The 16,860-nt window shown below is 47.3% G+C and overlaps 1 protein-coding gene across 3 annotated transcripts in view; it reads left to right on the forward strand.

Moving 5' to 3' along the window:
- The window catches only part of HEPACAM (hepatic and glial cell adhesion molecule), a 467,036-nt gene that overhangs the window by 254,397 nt on the left and 195,779 nt on the right, over positions 1–16,860 (forward strand). For all 3 annotated transcript variants that reach the window (XM_068242699.1, XM_068242701.1, XM_068242700.1), the window contains exon 6: positions 9,920–9,993. In XM_068242699.1, coding sequence (XP_068098800.1) covers positions 9,920–9,993 — 74 coding nt within the window. The remainder of the gene's footprint in view (positions 1–9,919; positions 9,994–16,860) is intronic.

A 16,860-nucleotide genomic window follows, 5' to 3' on the forward strand; every position in this document is an offset into this window, starting at 1 on the left:
GGAATGAAAATCATACATGATTCCAAACATTTTTTACAAATAAATTATTGCAAAATGGGGTGTGTGTAATTATTCAGCCCCCTTTGGTCTGAGTGCAGTCAGTTGCCCATAGACATTGCCTGATGAGTGCTAATGACTAAATAGAGTGCACTTGTGTATAATCTAATGTCAGTACAAATGCAGCTGCTCTGTGAAAGCCTCTGAGGTTGTCTAAGAGAAAATTGGGAGCAACAACACCATGAAGTCCAAAAAACACACCAGACAGGTCAGGGATAAAGTTATTGAGAAGTTTAAAGCAGGCTTAGGCTACAAAAAGATTTCCAAAGCCTTGAAAATCTCACGGAGCACTGTTCAAACGATCATTCAGAAATGGAAGCAGTATGGCACAACTGTAAACCTACCAAGACAAGGCCGTCCACCTAAACTCGCAGGCCGAACAAGGAGAGCGCTGAACAGAAATGCAGTCAAGGGGCCCATGGTGACTCTGGGCGAGCTGCAGAGATCTACAGCTTAGGTGGGGGAATCTGTCCATAGGACAACTATTAGTCGTGCACTGCACAAAGTTGGCCTTTATGGAAGAGTGGCAAGGAGAAAGCCATTGTTAACAGAAAAGCATAAGAAGTCTTGTTTGCAGTTTGCAACAAGCCATGTGGGGGACACAGCAAACATGTGGAAGAAGGTGCTCTGGTCAGATGAGACCAAAATGGAACTTTTTGGCCAAAATGCAAAACGCTATTTGTGGCGTAAAACTAACTCTGCACATCACTCTGAACACACCATCACCACTGTCAAATATGGTGGTGGCAGCATCATGCTCTGGGGTGCTTCTCTTCAGCAGGGACTGGGAAGCTGGTCAGAGTTGATGGGAAGATGGATGGAACCAAATACAGGGCAATCTTGGAAAAACCTCTTGGAGTCTGCAAAAGACTTGAGACTGGGGCAGAGGTTCACCTTCCAGCAGGACAACGACCCTCAACATAAAGCCAGGGCAACAATAGAATGGTTTAAAACAAAACATATCCATGTGTTAGAATAGCTCAATTAAAGTCTAGATCTAAATCCAATCGAGAATCTGTGGCAAGATCTGAAAACTGCTGTTCACAAACGCTGTCCATCTAACCTGACTGACAGGGGTGCAGCTAAGGTTTTTGTGGCCCCAAGCGGACTGTAGGAAGTGGCCCTAGGCGAAAAATGGGTGTGGCTATCCCGCATAAATGGGCGTGGCCATGCCATGTGGGTGGAGCTGGAGGGTGGATTGGGGCGGGGCTGTTTGCGGGGAAAATGGATGTGGGGGTGATTGAGGCGCACGTAGCGCGCCGCGCCGAAAGATGGATTTGGCCATGACATTGTATGGGCGGAGCTTAACCGTAGCACAGCAAATATAGCCAACTATGACCATTAAATAATAAATGCAGCAACAGTTACCCCAGACACCAGAAAATAAAAACACAATTTGTGCAACATTTCAGCAGAAATCAAACGCAATTTGGGCCACATTTCAGCAGAAACGAAACGCAATTTGGGCCACATTTCAGCAGAAATCAAATGCAATTTGGGCACATTTTCAGCAGAAATCAAACGCAATTAGGGCCACATTTCAGCAGAAATCAAACACAATTTGGGCACATTTTCAGCAGAAATCAAACGAAATTAGGGCACATTTTCAGCAGAAATCAAACGCAATTTGGGCACATTTTCAGCAGAAATCAAACGCAATTTGGGCCACATTTCAGCAGAAATCAAACGCAATTTGGGCACATTTTCAGCAGAAATCAAACGTAATTATGGCACTTTTTCAGCAGAAATCAAGCGCAATTAGGGCCACATTTTAGCAGAAATCAAACGCAATTTGGGCACATTTTCAGCAGAAATCAAACGCAATTAGGGCACATTTTCAGCAGAAATCAAATGCAATTAGGGCACAGTTCAGCAGAAATCAAACGCAATTAGGGCACAGTTCAGCAGAAATCAAACGCAATTAGGGCACGTTTTCAGCAGATATCAAACGCAATTAGGGCATATTTTCAGCAGAAATTAAACACAATTAGGCAACAGTTCAGCAGAAATCAAACACAATTAGGGCACAGTTCAGCAGAAATCAAACACAATTAGGGCACAGTTCAGCAGAAATCAAACACAATTAGGGCACAGTTCAGCAGAAATCAAACACAATTAGGGCACAGTTCAGCAGAAATCAAACACAATTAGGCAACAGTTCAGCAGAAATCAAACACAATTAGGGCACAGTTCAGCAGAAATCAAACACAATTAGGGCACAGTTCAGCAGAAATCAAACACAATTAGGGCACAGTTCGGCAGAAATCAAACACAATTAGGGCACAGTTCAGCAGAAATCAAACACAATTAGGGCACAGTTCAGCAGAAATCAAACACAATTAGCCAACAGTTCAGCAGAAATCAAACACAATTAGGGCACAGTTCAGCAGAAATCAAACACAATTAGGGCACAGTTCAGCAGAAATCAAACACAATTAGGGCACAGTTCAGCAGAAATCAAACACAATTAGGGAACAGTTCAGCAGATATCAAATGCAATTAGGGCACATTTTCAGAGCTGCAAAAATAAAAGAATTTACTCACCTGGCACTGGCAGAAGTCTTCTCTCCCTGTCTCCTCTCCTGGCCGGCTCCTCAGGCGCGCAGTTCCCACGGAGCTCCCTCCCTCCTCCAATCTCCCACGCTGATTGAATCAGGGCTACGGGAAGATGGCCACCCGAAGCCCTGTACTGGAGGCATAGTCTCCAGAGCAGGGCTTCGGCGGCGGCCATCTTCCCGTAGCCCTGCCCTACTCTGCTCTGCCAGCCCCGCGCGGCTGCGGGAAAACAGTGACGTCACGCCGACGTCACTGAGCCGCCGAGGCCCCTACGATCTTGAGGCCCCAAGCGACCGCTTGGTTCGCTTTATGCCTCGCGGCGCCCCTGCTGACTGAGCTGGAGCTGTTTTGCAAAGAAAAATGGGCAGGGATTTCAGTCTCTAGATGTGCAAAGCTGGTAGAGACATACCCTAAAAGACTGGCAGCTGTAATGGCAGCAAAAGGTGGTTCTACAAAGTATTTGCATACTAGATAAATCCAGTGGCCACGTCTTAATCATAGCGCCACTCAATTGAGAGGAGACAGCCCGGTACCATTACAACAATAGCACAATCAAAACAAAACCAGAAAGTCTACATGCGCTTATATAACTTTTATTTGTGGCTTGCAGAATCCTGATAACCCGGAGCCCATAAACTCCATATTAAAACATCCTAAAAACAACAAGTACCACTATCGAGCTGCTGTTTCAAAAATCCCACTGTCACTGTGGAGGTTTATCCTGCATAGATCGCCCAGCTAATGCCTATGCAAATCATACAGTTTCCCAACCACAGTGTAACATATGTGGGCCCACCACCCGGCGCACACCATGAGGCCTCCACTCATCCACCCTGACTATGTGTCGCTGCGACACTTCACCCGCTGGCACATGTGCTGAATCTTATATTCAAATGATTTGTGTGTAAGTTTCCAGGCTTACAGGAGGTCCTGAAGCAGTCCAGGAAAGTGTGTGCACATTTCAGGCGTTCCTACACGGCCATGGTGTGCTTCGCCAATATTCAACGAAGAAGAATTTGCCAGTGAGGCGCTTGATTTGCGATAGCCCGACTCACTATAATTCAACACTCCTCATGTTTGACCACCTGCTACAACAGGAGGAAGCCATCAATGAGTATCTGTACAGCTACGGTGCTAGAGCAGGCTCTGGGGAGCTGGGGATTTTCTTGCAGCGGTACTGGACACTTATGCATAATGCCTGCAGGCTCATGCGTCTGCTTGAGGAGGTGACAAACCTGGTGAGTCGCAGTGAAGGCGCCATCAGCGACCTGATCCCATAAGCTTTCTTCCTGGAGCGTGCCTTGAGAAGAGTGGTGGATCAAGCTGTAGAGGAACGTGAACAGGAAGAGGAGGAAGAGTTGTGGGAACCAGATTTGTTGTCAACACTTGCGGCAGCACAGAGGAGGGGGGAGGAGGAGAGGGAGTCAGAGGAAGAGGAGTCAGAGGAGGAAGGTGGCTTTGAGGAGGAGATGGAAGAGCAACTGCAGCAGGGATCGCAGGGGCTTGTGCTGCTCACCTTTCGGGTACCCGTGGTATTGTTCATGGCTGGGGGGAGGAGGAAAACTTCCTTGACATCACTGAGGAAGAGGAAGAGGAGATGACTTTTAGGTCAGCATCCAACCTTGTGCAGATGAGGGTCTTTCATGCTATCGAGCCTGTTGAGGGACCCCCATATAAAAAGGCTCAAGAGGAATGACCTGTACTGGGTGGCAACGCTACTAGACCTTTGGTATAAGAATAAAGTGGCGGAGATGTTACCAAATTACCAGAAGGCTGAAAGGATGCAGCACTTGCATAACAATTTGTCAAGTATGCTTTACAGTGCATTTAAAGGTGATGTCACAGCAGAACGGAAAAAAGGTACCAGTAATCCTCCTCCTCCTCCCATGTCCACGCAGGCAAGGACAGGATGATCTAGCAATCTGATGGTGATGTCGGACATGTGGACTTTCTTTAGTCCAACGCCTCGCCTCAGCCCTTCCAGATCCACCCTCCACGAGCGCCTCGACCGGCAGGTAGCTGACTACCTGGCCGCGAGTAAGTAAATATAGACACTCTGAGCAGCGATGAACCCCTGGACTACTGGGAGCTGTCAAAATTTGTCATCCTACTTATGGCTTGCCCCGCCTCAAGCATCCTATCAGAAAGGACCTACAGCACAGCAGGAGGCATTGCCACTGACAAGAGAAGTCGCCTAGGTCAAAAAAGTGTTCAGTACCTCACCTTTATTAAAATGAATGAGGCATGGATCCCGAAGGGCTACTGCCTGCCCGAAGACTAAGTCATTCCCCACACAGCATCTCTGCCTGCACACCGCGTGACTACCTGCCCGAAGACTAAGGCAGTCCCCACACAGCATCTCTGCCTGCATATGCCGCTGCTTCCTGCCCAAAGACTAAGTAAGTCCCTACACAGCATCTCTGCCTGCAAGCCGCTTGACTGCCTTCTCCACCACCGCCAACAGGGTCCAGGACTCCAGGTGGATTCCACTCAATAAACAAAGATTTGCATGAAAAAAAGATTACATGACTTTTAATTCTGATTATAGACTTTATGCTAACAGTTAACAAGCAACAAGGCAAGCAAGATTCTATCATTTTCCTGCAACCCTGGCTGTCAGAAAACCTCATATTAATGCAGAGAAATCATGATCTCCATCTTGATTTAAGTTGGTTATGTATGTTAAAAATGTTTTGCAAATGATTTGAGTGAATTTGAAGATTTTATTATTATAAGCAGGGTTATTCTTTAATCAGCAGTGATGCACTGGGCAAGCCAGTGATGCACTATATTCAGCAGTGATGCATTGGGAGACATCTCAAGCTCACTCCAACCTGAATTATCACAAATTCTTTCTGTTTTAAGAAAGCAAACTTTTGTTTTCCTTAGTATTTTAGTAAGGGGGCTTTTAAGACCATTGTAGCCCCTCACACACTCCAATGAGTTCTGGTTCACCTGTACCTCTCGGTGTTACAAGCCCTACTCCATAGAGCCAAATTAATCCATGCCATGCACTGATGAGGATCAAACTATCCGAAACAGTCTGTATGCATGTTGGATTATTATGGCTCTGTACAAATTAATAAACTGACACATCATTGCATTTCAGCGGTTATGGAGGTGTGTTTAGCGTCTAAGGGTGACAATGGTTAATTTTCATATATTCAGCAGTGATGCACTGGGAGACATCTCAAGCTCACTCCAACCTGTATTATCGCAAATTCTTTCTGTTTTAAGAAAGCAAACTTTTGTTTTCTTTAGTATTTTAGTAAGGGGGCTTTTAGGACCATTGTAGCCCCTCACACACAATACAATGAGTTTTGGTTCACCATGAGCTTGCTGGTTAGTCGGTACTCAGTACCTCTCGGTGTTACAAGCCCTACTCCATAGAGCCAAATTAATCCATGCCATGCACTGATGAGGATCAAACTATCCGAAACAGTCTGTATGCATGTTGGATTATTATGGCTCTGTACAAATTAACAAGCTGACACATCATTGCATTCCAGCGGTTCTGGAGGTGTGTTTAGCTTCTAAGGGTGACAATGGTTAATTTGCATATATTCAGCAGTGATGCACTGGGAGACATCTCAAGCTCACTCCAACCTGAATTATCGCAAATTATTTCTGTTTTAAGAATGCAAACTTTTGTTATTCTTTAATCAGAGCTAGATTGTTGGTTAGGGTGACCCTTTATGTCATTTTCTTCAGTAAGCTGTCTATTTTCTGTACAAGGATATGTTTATATTAAGATAACGCTGTAGAAATATTCTGACTTTACTAAGTTCTGGCTGTAATGCCTGCTTAGTAAGGCTTGCCTATCAGAGATATACACCACAGAAGCTAAGCTGCTTATATATAATATAATACATATAAATATATATATTTTAAATGTATTGTTTTTTTGTTATGTTCAGAGTGTGGGAAATTTCCCCCCAAAATGACATGGGGTCTCCCCTCCCAAGCTCTCTGTAACCCCTTGTCCCGCCATGCAGGCTGGGATAGCCAGAATGCGCAGTCCCAGCCGTGTGGAGCTTCGTACCCTGGGCTACACCAGCCCGCATGGTCCATGGTATGGGGGGGCTCAGAGGGAGCGGCGCGGCCAATCCTTTCCCTCTCCCCCCCCCCCCCGAGCTCTTGTCCAATCCATGAGCAAGGAGCCCTTCCCTACCTCCAGTGCCCCAGGAGGAGGTGGGGGGGACGATTCTGTGTGTGTGGGGGGGGTTCATGGTGGCATCTGGGAGTCTCCTTTAAGAAGAGGACCCCAGATGCCTACCCCCCTCCCAGGAGAAATTAGTATAGGGGTACAAAGTACCCCTTACCCATTTCCGCAAAGGGTTAAATGAAATAAAACACAACGACGAAAAAAGTCCGTTAATGTTCTTAATTCATCAGAAATACTTACATCTACCTTTAAGAAAAAGTTCCCATGCCAATATCCTCGGGAAAAGTTCCCACACTATAATCTGTTATGTCCCACGACGACAGTATCATCAATCTTGTGATCTTCAGAAATACTTACCTGTACCTTTAAAAAAAGGTTCAGAGCCGATTCATTCGATTCAATCCTTAAAAAGAACCAGATCATGATGAACCGGTTAGTATAGCTGAGAATGCGTCCTGTGAGGACGCATAGCTGCCGGCTCCCGCTGTCTCTCCCCACCTGCCTTCACCTGTCACCCTCACCTAGCCTAGCACCTGGTGCACTCATTGGTGCACCAGGTGCCAGGCTAGGTGAGGGTGACAGGTGAGGAGGCGGGGAGGACAGTGGGAGTCGGCGCTATGCGTCCTATGCGGACGCATTCTCTGCTATACTAATTAGTATACCTCGTGGGAGATCTCCAATCAACTTAATTGAAGATCGCAAGATGAGAGGATATTGGCGTTGAACATTTCCGAGGATATTGGCGTGGGAACTTTTTTTAAAGGTACAGGTAAGTATTTCTGAAGATCGCAAGATAGAGGATACTGTCATCGTGGGACATAACAGATTATAGCGTGGGAACTTTTCCTGAGGATATTGGCATGGGAACTTTTTCTTAAAGGTACAGGTAACTTTTTCTGGTTAATTAAGAACATTAAAAGACTTTTTTCGTCGTTGTGTTTTTATTTCATTTAACCCTTTGTGGAAATGGGTAACTCATTTCTCCTGTGAGGGGGATGGGCATCTGGGGTCCCCTTCTTAAAGGGGACTCCCAGATGCCACCATGAACCACCCCCAGGGAGTTGTCACCCCCACCTCCTCCTGGGGCACCGGAGGTGGGGAAGAACCCCTTGTCCATGGATTGGACAAGGGCTCGGGGGGAGAGGGGAAGGCTTGGCTGCCCCTCTCCCCCAGAGCCCCCCCATACCATGGACCATGCGGGCTGGTATAGCCCAGGGTGCGAAGCCCCACGTGGCGGGGGCTCCGCATTCTGGCTATCCCAGCCTGCATGGGGGACAAGGGGTTACAGAGAGCTCAGGAGGGGGGACCCCGTGTCATTTTTTGGGGGAAATTTCCCACACTCTGAACATAAAAAAAAATTAAATAAAAAATATTGTTTCCCACTATCTTTTTAACATATCCTGCATATTTGGTGTTGCTAGGCTGTAAGGGGCCTTTGCTATTAACTGCTAACGTCGGCGAGAATTGTTTCCCTAAGAACTGTCATTTACAATTTTAAATGTATAGTATTTTTCTTAGAAATTTTAAAATTGATTTTCTCAAAAAATATAAGGTCTTTTTGGAAAAATAAAAGGCCTCCTGTAGTCACTGTCCCCCTCTACATGCCCTGCAAATTTGGTGTTTCTACTATGTAAGGGGACTTTACTATTAACCGCTAAAGTCTGCGGGCGTTTAATTTTCCCACGGTCAGAAGGAGAATTTTAAAATCGAAAACTATAAGGTCTTTTTGAAAAAAATGTTTTTCCTCTTGTAGTCACTGACCCCGTCCAGGTGTTAGACCCCTTGAAACATCATTTAAATCACTTTTGTGGCCAGAAACAGTGTTTGTATTTTTCAAAGTTCGCCTACCCATTGAAGTCTATTGCAGTTTGCATGGTTCGTGCGAACACGGACTTTTGCGGTAGTTCGCGTTCGAGGTTCGCTAACCCAAAATCGAAGGTTCGATCCATCTCTAGATGTCATAAGAACACCACTTGGGTCATAAGATCTAATTAAAATGTTATTGATGTAATTTTGATTAGGAAAGACGTAAATTTCTTACATTAATAAACCTACTGCGTCATATATGTATGCACCTGGTCAGATAACCCGATAGATTAAAATGTCACAAAATGTCAGAATGTACCAGTTAAAAATAAGTTTGAATTTTGTGTGTCACCATAAAATCCCCTAACAGATACCATCTTAGAAACTTTACTATAAGAAGGCCTACCAGGCTGTATATCTATTCTATTGAGCCTGAAATTCTTCATGGCATTCCTCAGATTTTGCACCATATTGATATCACGCAGTTTCTGTAGATTTACTGCACATAGTTACATAGTTACGTACATAGTTACATTGTTATTTGGCTTGAGAAAAGACATACGCCCATCGAGTTCAACCAGAAAATAAAGAACACCAGCAGGCTCCCTCACATATCCCTGTTGATCCAAAGGAAGGCGAAAAAACCCTTACAAGGCATGGTCCAATTAGCCCCAAAAGGGAAAAAAATCCTTCCCGACTCCAGATGGCAATCAGATAAAATGCCTGGATCCAAATTTCTGGGCATTACCTAGTAATTATAGCTATGGATGTCTTTCAATGCAAGGAAAGCATCTAAGCCAATCTGCCTTATTGTGTATGTGGGTTTTCTTGGGGGGAGGGGGATGTTGTCTAATTAACTTTAGGGTCAATTTGTTTAATTGTGCTTTGGGAGGAAATTTGGTCTCACTGCCTTTGAGTCTCTGTTACTTTACAGTTAACACATCCTCTCATGGCCACACCCAGTGCACGCTACACACACTAATTTCCCCCAAAATACAATGCACTTATACCCCCCCCCCCCCCAAATGGTTTAATTTGGGTGGGGGAGGGGGAGTGATGGGCTGTCTGTAAATAATCAGAACTGGGTGTCAAATACACTAGGTAAGCCACTAAACCTCACGGTTTTCATCCCTATTATTAACTTGTTTACAGCAACAAAAAAAGTGAGATTATTTTCATCCAAAACAGTAGACACCCATTACGAAAATGGAGATGTGTATCTTAATAGTTGCTAGCTGCTGGCTTGTTTCTTTGCATTCTGGCTTACCATGCATGCTAGATTGTGCATCATTGACTTTTGCTGTACGTTTTATCCTCTTCTTTTTTATTTTACAGAGAGAAACACAAGATGGAGACTCAGGAATCCTGTGAATATATGGACCACACAGAAGACACGCTAAAGCAAGAAGGTGACTTCAGAATGCCTTAGCAGTTTACAATGAATGTGGACCTGAAATAGGGCTATAAAAAATGAAATGGCTGCAATTTTGCATACTACGCAGCATTACCACACTAACTGCACCAACAGCACAGTTAACCACTTGAGGACCATGGTGTTAAACTTCCCTAGTGACCAGGCTATTTTTTTACCTAATCAGGCCACTGCAGCTTTAAGGGCTCGCTGCTGGGCCGCACAACTCAGCACACAAGTGATCTCCCCCCCCCCCTTTTCTCTCCACCAACAGAGCTTTCTGTTGGTGGGGTCAGATCAACCCCCAGATGTTTGTTTATTTATAAATAAATAGTTATGTCTTTATTCTTTATTACATTTCCTTGATTTTTTTTATTATTTTAATGCCCCTTCCTTCCCACTGTCTGCCTATCAGAGCAAGCGGCCTATCACTGCCGATCGCTCCTGTGTTCCCCAGGGGGACAGCCGTTTCACACAGCTGTCCCCAGTACAGTGCTGCTGTAGATCGCAGCGCTGTACTAAGTAAATAGACAGAGGTTTCACCATCTAACAGTCTCTGAGAGGCGTTCGCCGCTGGGAGACTGAAGCGGAGCGGAGATGCACACACATCTAAGCACGCAATCTCCTGCAAAACCCAGCCCCAGCCAGGAATTGAACTTCAATTCCAAGAATTGAACTTCATCCCAATCAGTAGCTGATACCCCCTTTCTCATGAGAAATATTTTCCTTTTCACAAACGGATCATCAGGGGGCTCTGTATGGCTGATATTGTGGTGAAACCTATCCCACAGTGTGATGCCAGGAGGACCATGGTTTTGACATCACTCTGTGGGAGCCTTGTAGCACTGTGGGAAATAACAGCTGTTTACAGCTGCCAGAAAAGCAAGTGCATGTCGGGTTTCTGAACAGTGCTCCTCTTTATGCACAAGTGTTGGTATAATGCACCTGTGCAAGTACAGCCATGCCTGATCAGTAAGCTGGAGCCGCTTCTGCAGACATAGCATTCTAAAAATATAACTGGCTTAATCTGTCTGTGTTGTTAAAGTTGCAGGTAAAGGGCCTCCTGCCCATGTAAAGTGATTTGAATAACAATAGCTTAGGCCTTGTTTCCATCTGTGCGCTTCTGTCTGCTTTTTCTCAGCACATCAATGTTACAGATTGATACATGTTACTGAAAAGCGGACAGAAGCGCACAGATGGAAGCAAGGCCTAATCAAGAAGCTCATACATTAAAGGGAGACTATGACGAAAAATTAAAAATGTTAAATATATGCAAACATAGACACATAAGAAGTACGTTTTTTCCAGAGTAAAATGAGCCATAAATTACTTTTCCTCTATGTTGCTGTCACTTACAGTAGGTAGTAGAAATCTGACAGAAGTGACAGATTTTAGACTAGTCCATCTCTTCATAGGAGATTCTTAGCAAGGCTTTTATTCTTTATAAAGATATTCCCTAAAATGATTTAAACAATGATGCTGGCCAGCTTCCCTGCTCACTACACAGTTTTTTGGCAGTTGGACAGAGCAACTTCCATTCACTAAGTGCTTTTGAAAATAAATACATCCCTGAGAATCCCTCCATGAAGAGATAGACTAGTCCAAAACCTGTCGCTGCTGTCAGATTTCTACTACTTACTGTAAGTGACAGCAACATAGGAGAAACGTAATTTATGTCTCATTTTACTCTGGAAAAAACATACTTCTTATTTGTTTATGTTTGCACATATTTGACATTTACATCCCCCTTTAATAAAAACAAGCTCTACTAGTGCATGAATACATAGGACTAGTAACACATTTGTGTCTAGAGCTCAGCTTTCATACAAAGCAAAGTTTGGAACGTAAGATTTTCATTAAGAGATGTAACATTTCATGCAAAATCAAACAGCTATAAAGAGAAAACATTATTTCCATTACATGCACTTTATAAGGTTCTTTGAACAGAAGAATATTTACTTAGTAGAAGTTAGGAATATTAATGACCCATGGAAAAGGTTAATGAATGTGAAATATGAAACTCAAGGAGAAACTGAGCAGAGCATACAGTATGTATGAATCAGCAGGTATCAGCAAGTATTAGCTTATGTAAACATTATGTAAACATGAAACAAATATACAGTATATATATATATATATATATATATATAGAGAGAGAGAGAGAGAGAGAGAGAGAGAGAGAGAGAGAGAGAGTGTTATCCACCCTTTGACATGCTGTATGGGAGAGACCTTGCCACCTCATATAAGCACCTCATATACAGTAAGTGTGATTGAGCGGTGCAGAATTGGATCACTGCAGTTATCCCTATAGTCAAGGTACTCTTGACCAGGGTTGCTCATCCGGATTCCGGATATCCGGGTAACCCAGATATCCGACCATTTTTACGCTATCCAGCCAGATCCCGGATACCTGGACCTAAATCCGGACAGCTCTATGCGGATATTTGACCGTATACCCGGATATCCGCGGATATTCGGTGGATATCCGGATCTGAATGCTGTAACTAAGGAGATGACGTCATTGAGCCAATCAGAGGGCTCCCAGCAGAAGCCCTAGCAACCAATCACAGAGGGGAACTCTGGCCAGCCCCCCCTGTATATGAGCGGAGGCCATGATGGAATTAGTCGTTTTTGCTTTGAGACTACCTCTGAGAGAGATCTCCAGTGTTGTTTGGCTTAAGCAAGTGCATCACCTGTGTAAAACCCCAGCGTTTTTGCAGCTTTACACCTGTATTATACCACTGTTGTATTGTTGTATAGATAGCTAGTTGTGTTGTGAGTTTAGTTAGTGTGTGTCAGTCTCTGTGCTGCTGCTGCAGATTGCAGCAGCTCTCTAGGTCCTGTCTGTGTCTGTGTGTGTGATGTTGTGCACACAGGCCAGCCCAGTGCTATTAGCCTTTAGCTAATAGCTATTAGGATTATTATTATTATTAGCCTTAATTTAGGTAATGGGATTATTGTGCTATTATTGTGTAGTTAGATAGGATTACTGTGCTATTATTGTGTAGTTAGTACTACAGTTAGTTGTTAGAGTAGTACTGTGTAATCTTACTACAGGTTATTGCAGTGCTTCCTTTCTGTGCTGAGTGCCAGTGTGTGTGACAGTCTAGACCGTTAGTGTGCACACTGTCTTCTACTCTGCTGTCTGTCACTCAGTGCTTAGTGAAGTCCAACACCACCAATTACTCCGATTTCAAAAAAGAAAAAGTACCCCACATCCATCTCATCAATCATCCATCACACAAACTTCAACTTGTACTATCTATCATGTCTGCTGGAACTGGCACCCGGGGAAAGAGCAAGGGCAAGAAGAGAGGGAACGCTGGCACCGTCACTGCCAGCAGTTCTGCTGCACCAATGTCCAATCCGCCGGTAGCCACTGGTGGTGGACGCACTGGGCGCCTAGCTGATCGTGGGAGTCACGCTGCAGAGGCGCAGCAGCATGTAGCGGCACTTTTTCAGCAAGGTCGGCGCCGCAAATTATAGGAGAAAGACGCAGAGCCTGTGATACAGCTAATGGTGAATGAGCAGGGCACCACCAGCTCTACAACAGAGAGCTGCATCCCACCACCACTCCTGTTCGCAGGAGCAGCAGCAGCCACCCAGCAGCAGTGCATGGGGACTCGTTGGTCATGTCGACCCCAGCAGGCAGCCTACCCTCAGTCAGTGCACTCTTCTTTAGTCCAGACCCGGCGAGCGCAATCAGGCCTGTTACCACTGAGTTTGAGGGGGATATTCTGGACAAAATGGGATATGTGGCTGAGTCACAGATGGTGACGGTGATTGTTGGAGAGGGGTCCTACTCCTTGCCTGATGTGTCAGCAGAAGTGGAGTTGGGGTCTGCAACATCCCAGCAGTTGTTTGAGGAGGGGGAGTCTGATTATTATGATGATGAGGTGAAGGACAAAGACTAGAAACCACAGGAGGGGGATGTTAGTTCTGAGTCTGAGTAGGAGGATACGTCGGTGGGTCTGTCACGGAAGATCAGCATCTCTGACATTGGCAGGAGCAGCAGTGGGTGTGGAATGCGTGACCCACAGCCTGCTGCTTCATCTTCTGCCGCTACCACCAGCCACACCACTCAACCCCAGGCCCCAACCCCTGCAGGGAAAAAACCAGCAGCAGCAGCCCAATCAGGGTGTAAGGGGAAATTTTTATCCCCAATCTGGAATTTCTTTGATCTGCAGTCAGTTGACAGCAAGTTTGTCATCTGTAAGGTGTGCCAGGTGAAGCTGAGCAGAGGTTGCAACCCCTCCAACTATGGCACCTCCAGCTTCATAAACCACCTAGCAAATAAACATTACATTGAACATGAGGAGTTCAAGAGGCTGAAGGAAGCTGGCACTGACAGTGTTCCAGCCAAAACCACCACCACCAGAACCCCCTTTGTTCAGGCAGCCAGTCCTCAGTGGTCTCCTCTGCTCCTTCCTCGGCTCCCCGTGCAAGCCAGAAGCGACACCAGACCCTGCTGAGCGACTTGTTTCTCATCAAGGCTCAGCCTCCGTTCAACGGCCTGCTTGCACAGGCCATGTCCTCCCAGCTCCTCCCATACTCCTTTGTGCAAGAGGGGAGCGACATGCGTTCACTCCTGCAGTGCACAGCGCCGGATTGGCCTGTCCCCAGCCGACACTATTTTTCATGAACGGCCATGCCAGCACTACACCGCTTCGCGATGGCCAACGTCAAACGTGGGCTTGATCATGCGGTGAGTGAGCGGGTCCATGTGACTATGGACTCGTGAAGCAGCCGGTTCGGGACAGGCAGCTATCTGTCCTTCACCGCACACTGGGTCAGTTTGGAGGAAGGGGGTGAGGAGGGGACAGCAGCATAGTCAAGCCAGTGGGTGGTGCCACCCCGCAGCAGGGTCAGGTGAAGTGCAGCAGGTTCCTCTGCTCCAGTTCCACCCTCCGGCAAACCCGTCGCCACCAAACGCCCCCGCCTCAGCAGCAGTGTGAAGGCCCACCACTGCCAAATGATGCTGGAGATGGTCAGACTGGGGAAGCAAAGCCTGACAGCAGAGCACGTCCTGGCCAAACTCTGACAGCAGGAGAGGCATTGGATGACCCCCAGAGGCCTCAGAGTTGGAGAGGTGGTGTCCGACAATGGGGCCAACCTGGTTGCTGCCATCCACCGGGGAGGCCTCACCCACATCCCCTGTCTGGCCCACGTCCTGAACCTGGTGGTGCATAAATTCCTGGGCACCCACTAGGGGATGGAGCAACTTTTAAAAGGGGCACGGAAAATGGTGGGTTATTTCCGGCCCTGGAAGCCGTACAGAAAGAGCTGAACCTGCCATGGCACCGTCTGATCATAGACGTTCCAAAACGGTGGAATTCCACCCTGGCCATGTTGGAACGTCTGGTTGAGCAGAGGCAGGCTGTCAACCATTACTTGACCAAAGCCACCGCCAGGGGCCCCAACCGTCCCGTTTTTGCCGGGATGGTCACAGGTTGGGGGAGGGGTCCCGCTGTCCCGGGATACCCCCCCTTGTGTCCCGGCAGGCAGCAGAGGTGACAAAAATGATCGAGGCGCCAGCCGGCGGCTGTGGTGTGTGGGATGTGGGTCTGGGATAATAGTGTCCCTCCCTCCGAATCTGCCCCCCAGTGTCCCCCTGTATGCAGAGATAAGAGCGCAGAGGAGCGGGCAGTCTTACCATTCCTCCTCATACCGGGCATCTCTTGCTTCCATCTACTTCCTGTGATGTCACAGGAAGCAGAAAGCGGAGAAGAGCAAGAGATGCCCAGTACGAGGAGGAATGGTAAGACTGCCCGCTCCTCTGCGCTCTTATCTCTGCATACAGGGGACACTGGGGGGCACATTCGGAGGGAGGGAGGGACAATCGCATCCCAGACCCGCATCCCATTCCCACACACCACAGCCGCCGGCTGGCGCCTCGATCATTTTTTTCACCTCCACCCATGGTGACGCTCACCCTTCTTTTTAATAAATAATTGCAGATTATATATATATATATATATATATATATATATAAATAATTATGATTGACTAGGGGTGTGTCAGGGTGTGTGGTTGGGGGTGTGTCAGGGGTGTGCCTTAAGTGTCCCGGTTTCTCATCTAAAAAAGTTGGGAGGTATGCACCGCCGATGCCACCGTCAGGGGCGTAACTAGGCCCCACCGGGCCCCCCTGCAGATTTTCTGAGCGGGCCCCCCCCCCCCCCGGGGCCCGCTCGCGGCCGTTTTGTGGGTGCTGGAGGGGTGGCAGCATGAGGGGAAAGCCTTGCCCACAGTCGGCGGGGAGAGGGGTAGTTCCCCCCTCTCCCTCACCTCGGGGCTCTCCCCTCTGCGCTCCCCTTCAGCTCGTAAGTGTCTGTGGGGCTGTGGTGGGCAGCGAGCGGCGGGCAGATACATACCTGCTTCCGTGCGTTCCATCGGAGACTTCTCCCTCTAGCGGCTGACGTCACTTCCGGAAGTGACGTCAGCCGCTAGAGGGAGAAGTCTCCGATGGAACGCACGGAAGCAGGTATGTATCTGCCCGCCGCTCGCTGCCCACCACAGCCCCACAGACACTTACGAGCTGGAGGGGAGCGCAGAGGGGAGAGCCCCGAGGTGAGGGAGAGGGGGGAACTACCCCTCTCCCCGCCGACTGTGGGCAAGGCTTTCCCCTCATGCTGCCATCCCTCCAGCACCCACAAAACGGCCCCGAGCGGGCCCCAGGGGGGGGGGCCGGGCCCCCCCGCGGGCGCAGGGGCTGCAGGGCCTATTCCTACGCCCCTGGCCACCGTGTTTGGAACCAGCACCAGCCACCTCCCGGAGATCATACGCAGTGCTGATTGGAGAAAAATGCAGCTGGTGTACTTGGTCCTGGCACCCTTCCTGAAGGCCAACAACATGGTCAGCCGGGACC

The sequence above is a fragment of the Hyperolius riggenbachi genome, chromosome 6 (genome assembly GCF_040937935.1).
Source record: "Hyperolius riggenbachi isolate aHypRig1 chromosome 6, aHypRig1.pri, whole genome shotgun sequence".
NCBI classification, from domain to species: Eukaryota; Metazoa; Chordata; class Amphibia; order Anura; family Hyperoliidae; genus Hyperolius; species Hyperolius riggenbachi.